Raw genomic sequence first — 21,628 nt, forward strand, 5'->3', positions numbered from 1 at the left:
GGGACAGCACGAACCCACGGACACCCAACAGCCCCGCGTTCCTCTGGGAGCGATGCTCTGCCCACTTCTTTCAGGTGGTGAAGCACGGGGATGGGTCCGACCTTGCCCACAGTCACCTGCACATCTCCAGCCCCTGCACTGGGCACTGGGGTCCCCTCGCTGGGAGCTCCAGGACCCCATCCCCTGTAGGGCAGGAGTGCATCGCTCCCCCCACGTTATCCCAGCAGTATCAGTGTGCCAACATCCCCTGCACCGCCTCGGGCAGCTCTGACTCTGCGCCCTCTGCCTGATGCCACAGTGGGAGGGGGACAGGAAAACACAGACAACCCCGCATCCCCCCACTGGATGCTGCAGCACTGAGTGCTGGGGGAGCCCATGGGATGGTGCTGCCGGAGGGGAACCGGAGCACAGAGATCTGCAGGGCGGCAGCGGGTGCTGCCCTGAGCTCCCGGTGCTGCTCTCAGCTCCCGGTGCTGCCCTCAGCTCCCGGTGCTGCTCTCAGCTCCCGGTGCTGCTCTCAGCTCCCGGTGCTGCTGGCAAAGGCCCAGCTCCCGGCGCCAGATGACTGCGGCTCCTAATTATTGCTTGAGTTTCTGCTCCTCCTGGCTGCGCAGGGAGGTGGGGTGTCCTCGAGCAAGATCAGTGCCCGAAGCAAATAGGCGGCACCGAGTGCCTGCTCTGCTGCTTTCCAACCCTGGTGTTGTTTTTCTTTTCCCCCTCGCCCTGGCAGGGGAGCTCGGTGCTGTCCCGCTGTGTCCCCACTCCTGGGGCTCCGAGTGGTGCAAGCTGCCCGAGCACTTTGCCCTTGGCTGCGGATGGATCTGCCTGCTGGGGTGGGAGCACTGCTGCTCCCCCTTCGCCCCCACCCCAGGCTCAGCTCCCCCAGGAGCTCCCGTTCCCCAAAGTGCCCTTTGATTATTAGCCCTAATAATTGTGTTATCGCATCGGCTGAAATGTTTCAGATGCCAAAGCTAATTTTGCTCTTCATGCCTTCCTTCATCGGTAATGGGATTTTGATAACATCGCCCGTCCAGAGGTATTGGATCAACTCAGCATAATTCCCCATTTATTAATTAAACCGTAAATTAGGCAGCGTGTGGCTGGAATCTGAGATGCCCTGCACCAGTGCCACCCAGTGCCCACACTCACCCATCCCAACCACCCCCAGAACATGGGATGCAGACCCCTCTGGTGGAGGCTGCTCCCACGGGGTGCAGGCAGGGGATCCCTGTCCCTGTCCCCATGAGGTGCTCCCCTGGCGTTGCTGTGGCTGCGTTGAATTGCTGTGTCCCTGCGTGCGGCCATCCTGCACTCTGCACCAAACTGTCACTGCTGAGTGCGGGCAGTGCTGCATCCACAGCCCCGCACAGAAGGGGCTCCCGGCTTTGTGGGGTTCTGCACAGTGCACATCTGAAGGCAAACTTGTGGGCTCTGCTTAACGGCGTTGTTTTGGGTGCTCCTTGCTCCTCTGCTCCTCCTTGAAAGGCGCTGCAGCGCGGCTCGGGGCTGCTGCATGGCTGGGAGATGGGAGGGAGAGGCTGCTGCTGGCAGGAGGTGCAGTCTGCTGCTGTGCTCGGGGACATCTGTCCCATAGAGAGCCGGAGGTGGCACGTGGCTGCCCCATTGCTGGGGCAGGGGTCAGACCCGGGGCCGTGGGGTGGGTGTGTGGGCACTGCAGGCGCTGCGGGATCCACTCTGAGTGTGGCTGGGGCAGGTGACCTCGTAGCACAGCGAGCTCCTGTGGGATGATGGTGTGTGCCCCAAATCCCTGGGAGCATTGCAGGGCTGCAGCTCGGGCTGCAGAGGGCCTGGAGCTGCGTGGCTGCCCGGTGGCTTTCATCCGTCTGCACAGCCACACTGATCCGGGGCAGTGGGAGCCCAGCTTTGCTGGGAGCAGACGAGGTGGGCAGGGGCTGCCAGCACTGTGCCATCACTCTCCTTCCTCCAAACCAAAATCGATGCGGCTCGACTCGGCGCGCCTGCCTCAGCTCCTGGCTCTGCCCCAGGAGCCGCTGTCCGCCTTCTCCTCCTATTGATCGGGAGATGCCGCAGCTCCACGGCACGGCACGGAGCGTCCCCGCGTGGGCAGAGCAGCGCCGACACGGCCACAGCACGCCGGCACAGTGCCAGCTGCCTGCTTGGGATGGCTCAGCCCCAGCGCCTTCTGTTGCCCTATTTTGTGCGCGGGGAGCGGGCCGGGCCGGGCAGTGCCCGTCGGCAGTTCGTGGAGGGGCGGTGGAGGTTCGCAGCTGCAGCTGGGACGTCTCTCTGGGGCTCTGGGGTGGGATGCTCGGGGTCCCCAGGACTCGGGGACCAATCCGTGGTGTCATTGCTGCGGGCAATGCAACAGCGCATGAGCCAAAACCTCTCGGCAGCGCAGGGATGTGGCTGTGCTGCTGCACCACGGCTGCTCCCAGTGCCCCTTGGCCTCCGCAGGCGCCCGGAGCCAGCTCTGCTTTGCTTCCCTAATTAATGCTAATGAGCCGTGGAGCCGCCTTCCGTGGGGTCTCCAAAGCGCCGAGGAACCAGACGCTTTAACGGGGCGGGGGGAGAGCAGCCGCTCCGCATCCACCGACGGCACTGCAGCGGCTGCAGGGAGTGCAGGGGACGGCAGGGACCCGAGCCCTGCAGGGACACCGGGACAGCCCTGCGATGGCAGATGCACCACGCGCAGCTCGGGGCCGTGTGCTTTGGAGCACTCACCCTCCCCTGTACATCAGGGACCCCCTCCCCTCCCCTGGGGCTCAGCGTGGGCCGGGGCCGTGGGGTGCGACCGTCCCCCCCCCAGCTCTGTGCATCCATCGACCTTCAGCTGCTCCGCTGTGCGGACGGGAGCTGCACGTTCCGGCTGAGGAACGTCCTGACCATTAATCTGGGGCCCAGTGATGGATGAAGGCTGTGTTTAAGTGCTCTACACCTCGGGCTCTGCTTTCAGTAACTCGGTGGCTGTGAAGGGGAGCAGGGTCCTCGCTCAAAGCAGCACCTCCAGCACTGCAGCTCCTCTGCCATCGGAGCTGGGAGCCCCAGCAGAGCCCACTGCAGCTCGCGGTGTCCCCCACTCACTGTTGGCACTGTGCCTCAGTTTCCCTCTGTGGGATGCGCTGCCTGGGGGGACCCCATCCTTGGGTCACCCTGGGACAAGCAGAGCTGCTGCACGAACCTGAAGGCGGTGAATCACAGCTCCTGCAGCCAGCTACCCAGGCGTAGCCACTAATTGCTGCCTCAGCTTCATTAATCATGATTAGCAGCTGTTTTCTGCCCTTCCTCGTGTCCCCACACCTCTCCCAGGTTCTGGGCCCCGCGGTCCAGGGCAGCCCCCACTCCTCGTCCGTGCACCCTGCTTTGCCCTGGGCAGGTGTTACAGGGACAGCTGCAGCCTGCAGCCCCATCCCTCTTCCAGTCCATGCAGCCCCATCCCTCCTCTCTTCTGTATATCCCCATCCCTCCTCCCCTCCATATATCTCCTGCTAAGGGCAGTGGGAACTGTGGTGCTGCTGTTCCCAGGGGTCACTGCACGGGGGAAAGCCCCAATCCCCTTTTTTCTCATGGGGTCACTCCGGGTTGGAGCCTTGTGTGGGATCACCAGGGGGATCTCCCTGAGCCCAAAGGACAGCGTGTCAATATGGGGGAACCCCGGGGTGGGGCTGGGAGCCCTGCAGTGCCGCTGCTGCTCTTTGCTCTTGGGCCAAGGGCGAGGGGAGATGGGTGTGAACTGAGCGCACAGGGAACAGAGGAGGGGAAGGGGCAAGGGAGCTGCCCCCCCACAGCAGCATTCTCTCATAAGGAGGGAAAACAGAATGAAAAAAAATGTGCAAGAGGAAAAAAAGCCCCAAGTGAGCAGCACACACTGAGACCCGAGCCCTGCAGCACTGCATTGCAGTGCCTCACTGCAGCCACACTGCCCTGCACTGCTCCGGGAGGGGACACGTGGGGTGGTGGACACGTGGGGTGGTGGCAGGGGGGCATGGGGGGCTCACGGAGCGAAAGGGCGATGCCAAAAGCACTGGAAATGTCATTGCTGGGGCTGAGTGGTGTTCCCCTCTGTGGGGCTGAGTGGGGCATGCAGACACGTGCTTGCACGTCCTTGCACACGGATTTGCACACCACTGTGCACAGCTGCGCTGTCTGGCGTTGCACGACCACGTGCATACAGGCGTGGGCACCCCTCTGTGCACGAGCACTTCTGTGCACACAGGTGCACAAGCAGCTGTACGTGTGCACTCACGCTGCTCGTGCCCCTCGGGCAGGGGCACCACTGCACCACGATGCAGGCCAGGCTCTGCAGAATCTCCTCCTCTCCTGCACACAGCTGCACGGGCAGGAACACCAACTTTGAGCTTTCAGGACCTGAGCCAGCGGCTCTCCAGCACCCACAGCTGTGGGACTGCAGGAGGAGGCGCTGAAGGTGGCAGCAATGGATGCAGGGAGGGCTGCACCCCCCCGGACCCTCGCCCCTCTGCTCGGGCTCTGCAGTTTCCATCACAGATGGGCACAACTGCGCTCATCAGTGGTTTGGAGAGAAATCCATCCTGCAGAGAGCAGAGCGTGGGGCTGCTGCAGTGGGACCCCGAGAGGGGGAAGGGATTGGGGCTGGGAGGGAGCTCCGGAGCCGGGCAGGTCCTGGTGCAGCCCCAAGGGCAGCGCTGGGGGCTGCAGGCGTTGCTCAGAGCTGCAGGCAGGGCTTGGTGCAAGCAGGGCTCATTGCAGGCATTGCTCACTGCAGGTATTGCTCTGTGCTGCAGGCAAGGCTTGCAGCAGGCACTGCTCATTGCAGGCATTGCTCAGAGCTGCGGGCAGGGCCTGAGGCAAGCAGGGCTTGGTGGAAGCTCAGCTCCCAGGGCTGGTGAGCACCTCCCTCCGCAGTCCTGGGCTTTAAGTTCCCCAAGGCAACACCAGCAGCCTGAAAACTTCGGCCCTGCCTTTGGATTCTGGGTTACTCCATAGAGAAGCATTCTGGTGGTGGTGAGGCTGCCATCAGCAGTGACCTTGGTGGTGGTGCAGCAGGGATGGGAGTGATGCATTTGGGCTCCTGGGGTGCTTCCTGAGGGGCTGCCTCAGTTGGGATGCGCCCCCACCTGGGTGGGTCCTGCTTCTGCCACCAAGCATCTGACACGATGCCACCAAGTCCATCAAGGGGACACCTCCAGGCTGGGAGGGCACGGGGATGCATGGGCTCTCTCAAACCTGTTTGGTTTCGGAAGTGCCTCCATGGCCCCACGGCATGGCACCAACATCAGGAACTCCTGCAGGGAGCTTGTGGGGGCTCTGAAGGTGTCAAGAGCCAGGAAAAGCAGGAACCAAGGGACCTGTGCTGTGTTGCAGGGTGCCACAGTCTCACCATGACATTCAAGCAAGCGTCCATGATGGCCCCAGAGGCCACAGCCACCACGATGCCCATGGCCACCATGGAGAACTCCACCGAGGCCACGGGGCCAGGAGAGAGCAAGGAGGACATGTTCGCCAAGCTGAGGGAGAAGTTCATGAATGAGCTCAACAAAATCCCCCGTGAGTGGCTGCCCCTACTCCCGGGACCCCTTTCCCACATCCCCATAAGGTGTGGGGTGGTGGGGCCGGACGGGGCTGACCTGCTGTCCCCACAGTGCCACCCTGGGCCCTCATCGCCATCGCGGTGGTGGCCGGACTCCTCCTCCTCACCTGCTGCTTCTGCATCTGCAAGAAATGCTGCTGCAAGAAGAAGAAGAACAAGAAGGAGAAGGGCAAAGGCATGAAGAACGCCATGAACATGAAGGACATGAAGTCGGGCAACCAGGTGATGTCCTTTGGGGTGCTGCCATGGGTCTGCTGGTTTGGGGTCCCCGGGTGGATGGTGCTGTGCAGGGCAGAGCTGGGACCATCTCCCCACTTTGGGGGGCCAGGAGGGGAGATTGGAAGAGGGTTTCTTGGGTCCAGTGGGTCTGGGGCATGATGCTGCAGCACTTCTCCCCACCCGCATGCTGCAGCAAAGGGGCTCCTTTGTGATTCCCAAATACTGAGGGATTCTGCGTCCTGGGAGATGAATGGACCCACACAGCCCCCCAGCTCCCTGCCTTGCTCTGGGTCCTTCCCCAGTGCTCCTCATAACATCGCTCTTTTCCCTCGTGCTGCTCTCCCTGGGTGCTGCTCTGGCCACCAGGACGATGACGATGCTGAGACAGGACTGACAGAGGGGGAAGGTGAAGAAGAGGAGAAGGAGCCAGAGAACTTGGGCAAGCTGCAGTTCTCACTGGACTACGATTTCCAGGCGAACCAGGTGCTGGAGGGGCTGGGGTTTGCCCAGGGGGTGTATCTGGGGGGCAGGAATCTCCCAGTTGGGGCTGGGGGCCCGTTGTGCTGAAGGCACTCTGTCCCCTCCAGCTGACAGTGGGGATCCTCCAAGCTGCTGAACTGCCAGCTTTGGACATGGGCGGCACCTCGGACCCCTACGTCAAAGTGTTCCTGCTCCCCGACAAGAAGAAGAAGTACGAGACCAAGGTGCAGAAGAAGACGCTCAACCCTGCCTTCAACGAGACCTTCACCTTCAAGGTGAGGAGCTGGTCCGACCCCGCTGCTGGGCCTCGCTGGGTGGCTGCAGGCTCCTTGGGGCCCATTGCCACCCCGTGGCTCTCCCTCGTGCAGGTCCCCTACCAGGAGCTGGGGGGGAAGACGCTGGTGATGGCCATCTACGACTTCGATCGCTTCTCCAAGCACGACATCATCGGCGAGGTGAAGGTGCCCATGAACACGGTGGACCTGGGGCAGCCCATCGAGGAGTGGCGGGACCTGCAGAGCGGGGAGAAGGAGGAGGTGAGAGCTGAGAGGTGGGGTGGCCCCGCTGCACTCGGGATGGACCCATCTCAGAGCCATGAGCCGGGTCTGACCCAGTCCCTCCTTTTTGCCAATGCTCCGCTCTGCAGCCAGAGAAGCTCGGAGACATCTGCATCTCCCTGCGGTACGTGCCCACGGCCGGCAAGCTCACTGTCTGCATCCTGGAGGCCAAGAACCTGAAGAAGATGGATGTTGGGGGCCTGTCAGGTGGGTGCTGCTCGGGGGCATCATCCTGCCGACCCACCCCAGTGCTCCGATGTCCTTTGTTGGAGGCAGCCCGAGGTCAGGCTGCGGGGGGATGAACCCTGTGCCCCTTGGCAGGGGTTGAGTTTGGTGCTTGGTACGTGACAAGGTTTGGTTTCGTTGCTGGCATCTCCTGCTCCAGCAATGGGACATCTGCTGGTCCCACTGCACCGCCCCCCAGCCCTCCTGCGAGGAGACCCACAGCAGGAAGGGCAGCTCCATCCCTTGCCCAGGGACTCCCGAAAGTCAAATTATTTTGGCTTCCCTCCACAAACCTCTGGACTCCTCACGGTGCCATCGTTTTGGGCTGAGATCTGCCCGGGGCATCCCATGGGTGTCCCAGCCCTACTGATGCACCGCCCTCCCCCCAGACCCCTACCCTACGTGAAGATCCATCTGCTGCAGAATGGGAAGAGGTTGAAGAAGAAGAAGACCACAGTCAAAAAGAAGACCTTAAACCCTTACTTCAACGAGTCCTTCAGCTTCGAGATCCCCTTTGAGCAGATACAGGTTGGTGCGCTGACATCCCTGGGGACATGTGGGCAGGGGGGAGGTGACAGGACAGCAGCCTGAGGTCTCCTGCTGAGCTCCTGGTGCAGCTGAAACCCAGCCCCACCCTGAGCCCGGCCTGGAGAAACCCAGCTCACGGCAGGGATGGGGCTTTCATAAAATCATCCCATCATTAAGGTTGGAGAAGACCTCTCAGTTCATCAAGTCCAACTGTGCCCCACCCCCACCATGCCCACTGTGTCCACATCTGCCCGTTCCTCTGCTCCCAGTCCTGTAGTACCCACCCCGGGCGTGGAACGGGCGGCCACGTGAGGGTGAGTGGAGTCCCCACCGTGGCCCTGCACCTCTGAGGACGGAATGGTGGAAGGACGGAGGGCACTCCTCCCCAAAAGAGGCCACGGTGGGGCTCAGCCCCGCGGGATCCCTGGGACCTCTGCCTTTCTGCCTCTGACCTCAGCTTCCTCCTCCAGAAAGTGCAGGTGGTCATCACAGTGCTGGACTACGACAAGCTGGGCAAGAACGAGGCCATCGGCAAGATCTTCACGGGCTTCAACTCCACGGGCACAGAGCTGCGGCACTGGTCCGACATGCTGGCCAACCCGCGGCGGCCCATCGCCCAGTGGCACTCCCTGAAGCCGGAGGAAGAAGTGGACGCAGCTCTGGGGAAGAACAAATAGAAGATGTGCGGACATTGGACCCGGAGCACCGATACCTCAGTTACGCAACCTTCGGTTTTGTTCTTTCGTCGTCGTCGTTCTGTTTTGAGCTGAATTACCCTTTGACGGCTGTGGAAGGGTTTCCAGACAGTCCCAGGGGAAGAGGTTCCAGACTCGGACGGTTCCTTTCATTCTCCAGCATCGCTCCTTCTGGCTGCATGCCCCATCCCCTCCGCCCCCCACCCCTCCCCACATCACCGACCCACGGCCCCATTCTGCCCGTGGGGCATCGCTGCATGGAGGTGCCACCGGAGCGGGATGACCGCACTCGCTGTGCTTGCTTGGGGCACCGGCACGGACGTCCACGACCTCTGCGGGGGACCTGGCTGCCCCCCCACCCCTGCAGTGCTCCCGTGGGGTGAGGATCGGTGCTGGGCTGCTCAGCTTCGGCTTCTGCCGGGGAGAGGTGCGCGGGGACGGCGGAGCTGCGCTGCAGGAGGAGGAGCGAAGGGACGGAGGAGGTGCACGGCGGGGATGCAGGGTGGGCCGCCGCTGTGGGGTCAGCAGCGGCTGAGCCACGGAGCTGTGCGTTTCCCATCGCGTTTGGCACTGCTGTTTGCCTCCCGAAGACCCCATCGCTGTGGATGCTTCACCGCCGCTGCTTCACGTGGAGAGGACTCTGAGTGCCGGAGGAGCTGCGCTGGGACTCAGTGCCATCCCCATGGTGGGCACCAGCACGGCCCAGGTGGGGCTCTGGTAATTCCCCCCCACCACTGGGGGACTGCATCCCCCCAGTCCCCATGGGCTGCTGCTCCCCAGGAGCCGACTGCTGTCACACCCACCCCTTCCCACTCCTGCTGGGTGGAATAAGCCATATCCCTGCCGCTGGCAGCAGCACTGCGTGGGTAAAAACTTCTCTGGGTTCTCTGGATCCAAGCTCCCGAGCTGGGAAGCGGATGGCAGTGCCCAGTTCAGCCCAGCCCTTACTGGGGCGCAGCGTGTCCCCACGTCCCCGCGCAGCTCTCCCCGGCACTCTGTGCTCACTGCTCTGCTCTGCTTTCCTGCCCCCGGGATTTGTGGCAGAGGTTCTGGTGGGAGGAGGTCCTTTAGGCTGCGAAAGGCGTCGAGTTTTGGGCGAGCAGGGGAGGAGCAGAGCATCGGGGCACAGCAGCGCAGCCCCGGGCGCTGGGATGCTGCCCTGGTGTCATGGTGCCGTCACCCCGAGCCCAGGGACGATGTGCCAAAGCTGAGCCCCCCCCCTGGGGCCGTCGGAGGGGCACTGGTGGAGTCAGGGAGGCCGTGGGGATCTCGGTGGTGAGGGACAGTGCGGCTCTGGGGGTGCAGCCCCTGCCCCGGGGGGGACACCTCCATCCCTGGTGTGATTTGGGGCTCTGATGGCCACGGCCGCGCTGCGCTGGTGGGGATCCCCCTGCCCTGAGCTGCGGGTGGGACCGGAGACCCCAGAACTGCTGTCCCACGCATGGAGGTGGGGGGGGGCGGGGGGGGGGAGGAGCAGTGCGCCTCAGGCTTTGATTCGTTTCCTCTCCTTATGGATGTGCCAGGGTGTGAACACGGACCCCCCCTCCCAATCCCAGAGCACCGTGAACCGTTTGCTCTGTGCTGGGGGGGTCTCGGAGCTGAGCACTGACATCTCCAGCCCCACCCCCCCCCCATCCCCCGCTGCACTTTGCAATTTCCATTTGGACTCTTTATGCCTCGGGGCGGGGGGGGGGGGAGGGTGGAGGAGGGGAAAACCCAGACTTTAATACATGATACTTCTTTCTTTCTTTTTAATTTTAATAATAATAATAAAAAGGGACAAACCACCAACCTACGAAAGCCATCTGCGCTGCCTCTGCCCCCCCCCCCCCCCCCCCCCGAGCTGTGTGTAGGTATCGATGCGGAGACATTCATCGCTGTACATAACCACGAGCAGTGCATGAGCCGCAGCCCCGCAGCATGGCCCGGCCGTGCCCGAGCAGAGCAGAGCGGGCGACGGACAAAACTCATCGCCTGAGTGCTCCCCCCCCCAACCCCAACCCCCACCCCAACCCCAACCCCTTCCGAAAAGATCAAATCAAATCAAATAAAATCACGCAAAAGAAGACAATAGGCCGAGAAGCACCGCATGTCCGCAGCCCGCGGAGGGTGCCCTCCACGCGCGTCCGTCTCGTTCCTGTGTTTGTCGCGTTGCACCATCGTGGCTTCGGTGTCCTGTGTCGCGTGGGTGCGTTTCACGTCACTGCAAACTTTAGAAGCCATATCAGACCGCAGCGCGTCGCGGGTCCCGCGTGGGCGCCGCCCCCGGCTGCGGGGCTCCGAGCTGGGCATGTCCCGCGTGGGTATCTGCGCTGTGGAGCAGTTGGAGATGGCGGCGGGAAGCGGCTGGGGAGCAGCTCTGGGGCTCTGCTGCGTCCGTGTGGGGGCTGCTTCCTCCTCCCCTCCCCTCCCCTCCCCTCCCCTCCCCTCCCCTCCCCTCCCCTCCCCTCCCCTCCCCTCCCCTCCCCTCCCCTCCCCTCCCCTCCCCTCCCCTCCCCTCCCCTCCCCTCCCCTCCCCTCCCCTCCCCTCCCCTCCCCTCCCCTCCCCTCCCCTCCCCTCCCCTCCCCTCCCCTCCCCTCCCCTCCCCTCCCCTCCCCTCCCCTCCCCTCCCCTCCCCTCCCCTCCCCTTCCCTCCCCTCCCCTCCCCTCCCCTCCTCCCAGTGACACCAGCGCAATCCTCCTGGGGTCAGAAGCGAGGCCTCGCAGCTTCGCTTTCGTGCCCCAGCGCCGTGAGGAGGAAGCCCCCTTCGCCATCCCCTCCCCCATCGCCATCCCCTCCCCCACCCCCACCCCCCGCCCGGCCCCGCAGCGCTCGGCTCCGGCAGGAAGCTGCTTTTAAAGCCCCTTCCCCTCGTGTGGACTCCGTCGTTCCGTCTCTGATCGTTCAATGGTTATTTTGTAATGATATCTGTCTCCTTATTAAAGAAACAGCTGAAAGGAGCGCTGCTGCCCGGCTCTGTTGGCTGCTGGGGGTGAGATGGTGGGGTCGGGGCACTCCAGAGCTCAGGTCTGAGTTGGAATGGGCCCTTAAAGGCCACGATGGGATGGGATGTGAGGACAGGATGGGATGTGAGGATATGGGATGGGATACGAGGACATAGGATGGGATGTGAGGACCATTAGGTAGGATGTGAAGACATGGGATGGCATATGAGGACCACGGGATGGGATGTGAGGACACAGGATGGGATGTGAGGATATAGGATGGGATGTGAGGATATAGGATGGGATGTGAGGATATAGGATGGGATGTGAGGATATAGGATGGGATGTGAGGATATAGGATGGGATGTGAGGATATAGGATGGGATGTGAGGATATAGGATGGGATGTGAGGATATAGGACGGGATGTGAGGATATAGGATGGGATGTGAGGACACAGGATGGGATGTGAGGATATAGGATGGGATGTGAGGATATAGGATGGGATGTGAGGATATAGGATGGGATGTGAGGACACAGGATGGGATGTGAGGACACAGGATGGGATGTGAGGATATAGGATGGGATGTGAGGATATAGGATGGGATGTGAGGATATAGGATGGGATGTGAGGACACAGTATGGGATGTGAGGACACAGGATGGGATGTGAGGATATAGGATGGGATGTGAGGATATAGGATGGGATGTAAGGACACAGGATGGGACATGAGGACCACAGGACCACCCCTCCATGGCTCCAGAAAGAGGGATGCGAAGACAGAACTTCTGTTATCAACTCTCATTTTATTTATTTATAAATACTGTTGTGTTTACAAGCATCATAGATGTGAATATTATTCCCAAACTTTCAAACACATAATACTCATAATACTCTAGAACAACAACCGATAAAACAAATCATTCATCTCAGGGTTTGAAAGGCCACTCAGAGTTGCATAAAAATACATTCTCCCCCCGCTGGACGCCGGCCCCGCTCCCACGGAGCGTATTTACAAAGAGCCAAACCCACGGCCACAACGGGGCCCACCCCGAGCAATAAAAACGAAGTCACCCTTAGAAAAAAAGCTCTGCGTCCCCCAGAGGAGACCCCCGGAGGAGACCCCCAGAGGAGACCCTCCGCCTCGGGGCACTGAGCCCGCTGGGTCCTGCACGGCTCACACTGCTCCTTAGGGACAAAAGGTGGGAGAACACAGCGAGTGCCCACAGATGGAGCCACACCGATGGGAGTGGAGTGCAGGAAAAGCATCCACTGCAGCTCAGGGCTTAAAGCAGAGCAGGGAGAGCAGTCAGACTGCCCCGGGCAGTGGGAGCTCTGTGCAGAGCCGCCCTGGGCCCATCCTGAGAGAGCCCGAGAGGTGGGATGGGAGAATGGAGAATTAAAACAGCAAAAATAGCCCCAAGGGAGAGGAAAATGCACACGCAATGAGAAGCATGAGGATTCCAGCCCGGGACGCACTGATGGATTTCACCATGGAGCAAAGCTCGTGTTCAGTGCTCCCAGCCGCATCCACGAGGGGCACACGGCACAGAGAGGGAAAGTGGGGACAGAGGAGCGGTGTGGAAGGAGGGGTGAGGAGCACAGCGGGATGGGGCAGCTCAGCTGGTCGGGCACTGCACACAGCCCATGCAGGGACCGCCACCTCAGTGCCACAGAGAGAACAATTCCCGTTCTGAGTCCGCACAGCACTGAAGGGGATCGGGGTTTTGGGGTCTCCCTCGAGGCCGAGGTGGGCTGCAAACTTCGGACATTAAAAGGCTCCAATGCGGCTCCCAATGTGCCCACACAGCACCCACAGTGCGTGGGGGACCCACGAGCCCCAAACCCCCACAGGAGCTGTGTCAGTGGGGCCGGGCTGGGCACAGTGCTCAGTGCCTCCTCCTTTCTGTTCCCCAGAAACAAAACCACACTGTGCTTCAGTGGCTCAGCCCGATGCTGAACAGCCACTGCAGGGACCTGAATGGAGATCTCCTCCCCAGGCTCAGCCCAGCAGCCGTCCCACGCAGACATCACACCGTGTTTCTCCTCCTGAAGTTCAGCAAATGTCTGTGATGCTGCACAGCTCTGCAGGGCAGGAGCTCCCTGCTGCACGCCAGCACCGTGCTGCTGCAAGGAGAAGCTCTGGCAGCTCAGGTCCAGCATCCTTCTCTTCTCCCTTGAGTCAAATGTCCGAGACACCACAACATGCTTAAATTAAAACAACTGAATGTTCGGGGTGTGTGCTGTGGGGGAAAAGGGCACGAAGGGAACGTCCAGCCGAGGGCAGGGAGGAGCGATCCGATCCCGAGCAGAAATGCTGCTGCAGTCGGGGCAGGAGAGGGGCAGAGCTCAGCGTGGGGGCAGCACGGGCAGGACCCCCTCATCCCACTGCTCGGGTCCCTACTTGGACAGCTTGCTGATGACACGAATGAGCGCTCCGTTCTCGTCCTTCAGCCTTTGATTGTCCGACTTCAGCTCCGTCAGTATCTGCACAAAGACAGAGATGGGGCAGGGTTACAGCGGGGCCGGGGGGCTCAGCACGGCTCAGCTCGGGCCCTCACACAGCAAAGCCCCCACGAAAGCGGTGCCACAGCCCCAGGGCTCGGCCAGGCCACAGCAGGGACCACTCCTGAGCCCTTCCATCCCAAACCTGCTCCCACACACAGAGCAGGGCCTGGCAGAGCGGGAAGCCACTGAGGCAGCCCGTTCCTGTTCCCATTTTCCCATGTGTCCGGGACCAGAAGGGAAAACAAAGGCCTGGAGTGTTTTCTGCCTTGGACTTGTCACAGAGCATGGGGTCGAGCCTGCTTTGCAAAACGTCTTTAGGACACAACACCTCTTTGGGATCACACGGACATCGGATGTGATGGTCTGACAGACAACCCACAGAGCTCAGTGCTCACAGCTGCAGCACAGGGAACAGCCACAGAGCCTCCAACTGCAAAGAGGGGGAAAAAACACACCGAGGACCTTCCGTTCCCTCCTGAGATTCATTTTCACTCCCTGAAGGAGCAGTGATGTGGGCACCGTGCTCAGAACCGTGGGGCTGTGGCACTGAGGACAGCAGCGGCCGTGGGGCTGGGGATCTCAGAGCTCTTTTCCAGCCTTAATGACCCCACGGTTCTGAGCTCAGCACCAAGCACACCAACTCCAGGTCCAGAGCAACAGCAGGGCTGAAGCATCTGCAGACAGACAGTGCCCACCCCCTCCATCGCTGCCTGGGGTGGCCTTGCAGCATCCATCCCCATCTCAGTGTCCATCCCCATCTCACAGTGTCCATCCCCATCTCACAGTGTCCATCCCCATCTCAGTGTCCATCCCCATCTCAGTGTCCACCCCCATCTCACAGTGTCCAAGCAGTGCGTGGAGCAGGGCTGGAAGCGCAGGGCCCCGCAGCGATGGGGCCAGGAGGGCTCAGCCCACACAGTGCTGACTCAGCATGGACAGAGCTGAGAGCCACCAGCACTGCCGTGCTGCGTGCACTGCGGCACTGGGGAAGGTGACACTGCAGGAATGATGTGGGTTTTGGAAAATGAGATTCTCTGTGAAGTGCCACTGCAGTCGATCTGTCGGTTTAAAATAGTGCCATGGCCGTACAGCTGTTATGTCCAAGGACAGCATGGGGATGGCTTACAGGTGGCAGCAGCATCCCGTGCTGGACCTGAGAGAAGAGCTGAGGAAAGCCAGCGGGGCTCAGGGACAGTGCTGCTCCGAGCACTGAGCTCAGCCTGCGAGCAAGTGGCAGTGAGCACCCACCAACGTCACAGCTGCACTGGGACGGCACTGGGAGCAACGGGGCGAAGGGCAGAAGCAGGGAGAAGTGGTGTTGCCATTATTTCCTAGCAGAAGAAGAGGGACTGGTGCTTAAAGTTGGTGAAACGTCGCTTCTTTGAGGCTCTGAGAGGCAGAGGGGCAGGGACAGCACGAGGGGGATCCCGTGGATCGAAAGCAGGCGGATTTGGAGACCGTCCCCTCCGTCCCACGACACGGAGCGCCCATCACAGCCAGCACAGGACGCGGGCTCCTGCACTGAGGCTCCGGGAAGGGAAGCCCCAGTTCCCCCAGTTAGTTTGTTTCTATGGTTAATCATCTCTGATATAATTTGTGTGCTAAGAATAGACTTTTTCATACCTCAGTGCCACTTCCATCCCAACAGCGCTTTGGTCTTATTTTTTTTTTTTTTCCTTTCCTTTAGGAAAAAATAGCTGTGTCTGAAGGGACCCGAATATCCCTACTGACCTGCAAAAGGCGTGCAGGACCCAGCGAAGGGAAACGGCACAGCTCCATGTGAGCACTGAGGCAGAGAAGCAGCCCGGGGGGCTCCGGGGCTTTCACACACCGACCCCCAGCACGAGGTGCGTGCACAGGGCTCTCCTGCCGCCTCCCACGAGGGAAGGAGCTTGTTTTCTTTGCCTAAGGAGGAAGCGCTGAGGAGCGATGGGTTCGGGAGCTCCTGGATATCACCTTCCTCTCCGATCTGTGCATCTTTCATGGCACTGCTGGAGGTTCATTAATCATTCATGGTGACTCTGCAGAACCAGTGCCAGCTCCCCGCGGGGCGCAGCTCAGACGCACTGCAGACCGCCCCCGCTGCGAGCACGGCCGGGGGGGGCTGCTGGCACTGCCCCAGCTCCCAGCCCTCACTGCCCCCCATCCGCCGCCGTGATGCACTGTGGGGCACGTCCTATTTCTCTCGGGGGCAAAGAGAAAGCAGCCCCCCCCACCCCCCCCAATGCTGAGGGTTATGGGATGGTGGAGGTCAGCAGCTGCCAAGCGGAGCGGAGTCAGCAGAACTGAGCGCACGCAGCGCGGGGATGCGCTGCCTGCAGGAGCAGCATGCTGGTGCTCGCAGGCCCTTGGAGCCCCAGCCCCAGCCAGCCAGGGGGCAGCCCCCCACGGAGACCTGCCTGGAGGATGGAGGAGGGAGGCGAGATGAGCCGGACGGAGGGCGGCTACAGCTCCTCTGATTCGGAGGGCTTGGCAGGCAGCGAGAGCCTGGCCACCACCCGCGTCAGAGCCCTGTTCTCGGCCAGCAGCTGCTCGTTCATCTGCCTCAGGGTGTGAATCTGTTTGAGCTGGTGGAGGTTCTGCAGAGAGGGACGGGAGGGGACGGGAAGGTACAGAGAGAACACACCACGGAGACAAGAGGGCACAGAAAGGTGAGTTTAGTCCACGAGCAGTAGAAAAATAAAGAGAAAAAGAAAGGAAAACTTGGCAGCGGGGAGTGCTGGGTGGTGGGCAGCAGCTCGGGTGTGTGCAGAGCCCTGCAGTGCACGGAAGGATCTGGGAGCCTGCCCTACCTCCAGGGCCCCCAAAGCCTTTAGGAAGGTCCTAAGTGCACTTCCCACCCAAAGCAGGATGGGTGATTTTCTAATATCCCATAATGCAGCTGTGGACTTCTGAACCACTACGAGAACCGTCATCGCTGCCCCACCACCACCACGGGCACTGGGAGCACTGGGAGCACTGGGAGCACTGCTGGCACACGACAGTTACTGTGCCAAACAACCCTGCCCGGATTCAGTTTTCAGAGGGGAAACGTTAAGAAATGCAAGCACTCATTTCAATGCCAGGAGCTCAAATGAGAACAGCGTGAGGAGGAGAGGAGGCACACGGAGCACAGCACTGCTCAGCACAGACCCACACGAGCACGGGACAGAGCAGAGCACAAAGCTGTGCAGACATCACTGCTCCCTGCACAACGGGGACACGTTCCCAGAGACACCACAGCCAAAGGGAGGGACACTGACACTGCGTGTGGATGCCAGGAGGTGTGAGGGATGAGCATCCCCTCCCCGTGGGGGGGGGAAGGGTTGCACCGCCAGAATTGGGATTTTTGGTTTCAAGAGACAAACCTCAGCCCAAAGCAAAGCGGCCTCCGGCCCTCCCATGGCCTGTGTGGGATGGGGGAGACAAAGGGGCAGTGGGGGAGCTCCTCTCTGCCATGTCATCAGCACAACGGGTTTGAGGGGTGTCACTATGTGCACTGTCCTCAGCCGCTGGCACAGCCATGAGATGAACACCCACCCACAGTGCTCCTCACACAGCTGCTGCACACAGGGACGTCGTGTCCGAGGGCTCGGTGCAGCACAGAAGCACTCTGGGCAGCCTGCAGCTCAGCCCCAGCTGACAACAGAAGGGATGCAGAGCTGGAAAGGACGGGGCTCGAGCTGCTCCTGCACTCCTGACACTGCTCCTGCATCCAGAGAGCACAGCTCCTGCTGCCTGCCCTTCATCTGCACCACTGACACCGGACAGACCGACAGCTCAGAGGACAGACACCCACCCCACCCCAGATCCCAGCCAGCACCACCTGCCCCACAGACATCACCACATCCAGGAGTGCCGGTCGGACTGGAAGAGCCGTTCCCTTCGGCGCTATCGTGGTTTATAAATGCTCTCTGTTTTATTACAGCTGAGCATCTGGCTGGCAGAAAATGGCCAACATATGTAAAGCACCGTGCGTGCTTCGTGGGATGGAAAGGATCGTGATCACTTCAGAGACCATCTTTACTTCCCACACCAACTGAGCACGAACTGCAGCACGGCACGAGCAGATGCAGCTCAGCCTCAGCACGCTGCGCAGCCGGGAGAAGCATCACCTGAGCACAAATGTGTGTGTGCTCCTATTTATCATGCCCAAAAACATCGAGCCAAGGCTGGGAGCTGGGCCTGAAGCCAAGGGTGAAGATCAGAATGTGGATGAGCCCGCTGTGATTGCTTATCACTCTGCTTGAGACCTGGCTTACACAAAGCTGGCTTCTCGGTTCAGCTGTACCTGCCTTCAATTAAAGGGTTTTGTGCCTGCAACACTTGGGGAAATAAGGATGCCCAAAGCATGCACAATGTACCAAGCCAGGAGGTGCAGTGCTGCTTCAGAGTAGAGAAGCTTCTGTGACCTTCAAGGAAAATTGCTGTGTTAAGTTGGGACCTCAGGCACTTGGCATTGAAATCAGTTCAGTGCAAATGCTAATTTTCTTTCTCCTTCCTCAGCCAAGTTGCTGTATCTCCAGTCCAACCCTGCAGTCGCTCAGGAAAATGCTGTACTGCTGTGTCACCTTCCCAGGAGCAGAACTGCAGGAGCCCCTCGCTGCCACCACCACATTCCTCTCCACTTCTTGACAGCCTCACCAGCAGCAGTTCAACCCATGGAAGGAACAAAGCTCGTAACCTCGAGCTTGGGCTGAACCACACAGCAGTGCTCAGCCATGCAGGACCTCCCTGTGACACTGCTGGGCCTCCTCTTCCCACGAAGGCAGCTGCTTCCACGCTGCCCTGGACTCAGTGCCAACCAGAGACCAAACAGCTGAGGGTGAGCAGTGATGGACTGGTTCCATCCGACGACTGCTGGGGGGAATCCCAACGGCTGCAGACTGAACACAGGGCACGGTTGGGTATCTTCCTTTGCTGCCGGATTTGTTCACTCCTTCTGGTGATGCTCGACTGCTACTCAATTAGCAAAGCAGCAGGAATGCAAGTGCAACCTTGTGCCACCAGATCTGTTCTCCTGGCACTACTTACACGCTCGGGACTAACACAGATGTTCTGCAGAGGTTCTCTCGTTCTGTACAGACACAGCTGGGCTGAATCCCACTTCGAGACCTGATGTAAGTGGGCGAGGAAGGTCTGCTTTCCCTATGGACCGGTCCAACACCTCCACGGTGCAGCAGGAACCACGAGGCAGCATCGCTCCCGAGGACCTGAGCTTGTTCTCAGGCAGAGCACGTGCTGCCTCCTGCACAGCAGCTTCAGGGTAACCCAAAAACACATCAGACTCCAAATGGTGCTCTTCCCACGACACCTTCTTGGCTTCCATCCGCCTGCAGCTCCCAGCTCCCCCAGCCAGAGAAGCTGTGGCTGTGTCCGACAGTCCCTGCAGGGACCTTCTTTCATTAATTGCTTTCTGAACCGACACAGATGTTCAAAACCAACAGGCCACTAGAGGACACCAATTTGTCTTTTTCCTCCATGGGCTGAGATGGTTCGTGGAGTGATGTACAGAGCTAAAGCAACACCACAAAGTGCTCCTGCCTTCTCTTGAAGGCTGTATTTCTGTGCTGATGGGACCGTCCCTCTGGAGTGGAAGGCTGCCACTTGCTGAGAGGAGGGAGGATTTGGGATTGAGGCACATTCAGCCCTCTCCTGCTCCCCTTTGAGCTAGCACATCCACATTCATTCTTTCCTCTTTGAAAGACCAAGAGAGCCTTTACAGCAAGACTCCACCAGACTGCTCTGAGTCTCACTGCAGCAGAAGATGCAGCAAAAGCCAATAAATCCTTTCAAAAGCATATGTTGGTAAAGATACAGAGCTCGAAATAGAAACACGAAGTTGGAACCTCCCTGAGGGTGGCAGGAAACGGCTTCCATCGGCGCTGAGAGCTCACAGCCCCTGGTCCCACCCAGGTCATCCTCAGGGAGAAGGGAAGCAAGGGGCACAGAGAGCTGAGTACAAGCACTGGAGTGCAGTGTAAAACCACGCAACGCTGCGAAGTCGTGGTGAAGCTGTGGGCACACCCAGGTGGCAAACACTGCGTCGGCACTGCGGTGTCAGCCCCACTGTGTCCAGAGGGCTCCGTCCCCAAAGCAGTGCCACGAGAGAGGGGAACACCACGGGGCACTCAGGGATGGCTGGGGGCAGTAAGCCATGCCGGGCTGGGAAGCAAATTCCTCTTTGCTGAGGTCCATTCCAGGCTGACTTACTGACACAGCCCTCCAGAATCATGCTGTGGGGAGGGCCGACAGAAACACAATCACTCTGTGTGCTTTGTGCTGCCCAGTGCGTGTGAGCTCAAAAGCCAGCTCTGTCTTCTTACCCGTGTGGAGAGGGCCACAATGGCTTCACTGGGGCCGCAGACTATTCAGCAAACTGAAACTCAGGGATGCCACAGAAGGTTAGTTTCAGAAAGCATTTAGGGAGAGCAGCCTTCACAGCTCTCAGGTCAAACAACACAACAAGTAAAACGTATGGTGGGATCTGACAGATGCTAACAGAGCAGTTTTATTACTGCTTCGTGTTTGGAGAACTGAGCCATTAAAGCAAGGCCTGGATGCACAAAGGAAGACACTCGGAGCTAAGACGAGTCCCTTCCCATGTATATCTTTAATATCCTATTCCTGGGTGTCAATCCCAAAAGACATTAATACAAAGCATCAAAATTAGAATCGACAGAGGGAACAGATTATTCCCTACCTTCATCTCCTCCTCCATTTCAGAGAGTTTCCGCTCCAGGGCTCGCTTCTCCTGTTTACAAGGGTTCATAACAGAGACGGTCACAGGGGTTTAGAAGAAAAACTAAGTATATTTTCTTCTAAAGAAAAGCAAGAATCTTGTATTTCTGTAGGAGTGATCTCCAAGAAGCACCTCCAAGCACTGCACAAAGCTGGTCTCCTGTGCAGCCTGCTGGACTCGATGATCTCCAGGGGTCCCTTCCAACCTCTACAATTCTCTGCTCTGCTGGGGCCCATTCTGTCCCTGCCCAGAGCAGGAGGTGGAGCACAGACCCCTCGGGTCCATCCCAACCTGACTTCAGAGTCATTTAAGGCACGGACTCAGCCAGACACTGTAAGCTCAGCTTAGCTCACTGTGACACGTCTGAGTGCCTGGTTAGGAGGAAGGAGTGTTCAATCAATCACATTTCAGGAGTAATCACAAGGAGAGATGCCCAGCTTGTGTTCTGCCTTGTTTCTCCCTCCCTCCTGAAAGTTTTTATTTATAAGGATCAATAACATTTTAAAGCATAATGGACTGACAGCCCTACAGGACCATGCAATACAATTTGCTGCTCTGCAGCTTCCTATAATGAAAGAATGAAGTCAGAACGTGGCTGATCTGCAAAGAGAGCACACGAGTCTCAGGCACCAAAAAGGTCAGAACGCAATTATGGCTGTGCACTGCTCTGCAAGGCAAAAATACAACTTATCTTTTAATTAACACCTTCCTTCCAGAAATTAGTATGCCCTGTAGAGCAGCACAAGGCAAAGATCACAACCCAGAAGAAAGCAGAGACACGTACCCGCTTCTCCATCTCCAGCATGCTAGACCGGTCAGAAGTTTTCTCCTGTTTCTGCTGTGTAAATTAAAAATAGAAAGCTATTAAAATGGAGAGGCGTTCACAGGGTGCTGCACAAAGGCCTAGACAGCCTACAGAGGCACTTGCCCAGAGAAGCAGCAGTCCTCAGAGAATCACACACACCACACTTCTTTCTGTGAAATGTAACACGGAGTGTCCTCTGCAGCAGTTTCCCTCCCCAGCACTGAGCCCCCCAGCCCTGGGGTGCTGGCGTGCCACGGGGCACTGCCCAGTCTGCCCGGAGGAGGATCAGGTTTGGGCCTTACCTGGGCTGCCTTTTCCAACTTGGATTTGATGTCGGCCAGCTCGAGCTGCGCTTCTTGCAGTTTTGACTTCAGCTTTTGATTTTCGGACAGGGCACTTTCGTATAACTGAAATATAA

General features: G+C 59.5%; 2 protein-coding genes across 9 annotated transcripts in view; one reads left to right on the top strand and one right to left on the bottom strand.

Annotated features, from left to right (window-relative positions):
- PPP1R12B (protein phosphatase 1 regulatory subunit 12B) overlaps positions 1 to 21,628 on the bottom strand; it is a 115,875-nt gene that overhangs the window by 30,024 nt on the left and 64,223 nt on the right. For 3 of the 8 annotated variants that reach the window (XM_065747466.1, XM_065747463.1, XM_065747468.1), the window contains 4 exons: positions 21,513 to 21,617; positions 21,190 to 21,243; positions 20,367 to 20,417; positions 13,240 to 13,663 (listed from right to left, as the gene is read on the bottom strand). In XM_065747466.1, coding sequence (XP_065603538.1) covers positions 13,577 to 13,663; positions 20,367 to 20,417; positions 21,190 to 21,243; positions 21,513 to 21,617 — 297 coding nt within the window. In that variant the 3' untranslated portion in view covers positions 13,240 to 13,576. Of the gene's footprint in view, positions 1 to 13,239; positions 13,664 to 16,083; positions 16,264 to 19,989; positions 20,043 to 20,366; positions 20,418 to 21,189; positions 21,244 to 21,512; positions 21,618 to 21,628 lie in introns of those variants that run through there. The other 5 variants (XM_065747467.1, XM_065747462.1, XM_065747464.1 and 2 more) reach the window with 4 other exon arrangements.
- Positions 5,340 to 8,250, top strand: SYT2 (synaptotagmin 2). The gene is made up of 8 exons (XM_065747458.1): positions 5,340 to 5,505; positions 5,601 to 5,770; positions 6,134 to 6,250; positions 6,355 to 6,522; positions 6,616 to 6,783; positions 6,894 to 7,006; positions 7,419 to 7,557; positions 8,028 to 8,250. Exons 1-8 carry the CDS (start codon positions 5,340 to 5,342, stop codon positions 8,232 to 8,234), a joined length of 1,248 nt encoding a protein of 415 aa, XP_065603530.1. The 3' UTR covers positions 8,235 to 8,250.

Source organism: Cyrtonyx montezumae, unplaced genomic scaffold (assembly GCF_038088225.1).
Source record: "Cyrtonyx montezumae isolate F1298 unplaced genomic scaffold, pur_monq_1.0 scaffold_45, whole genome shotgun sequence".
NCBI lineage: Eukaryota > Metazoa > Chordata > Aves > Galliformes > Odontophoridae > Cyrtonyx > Cyrtonyx montezumae.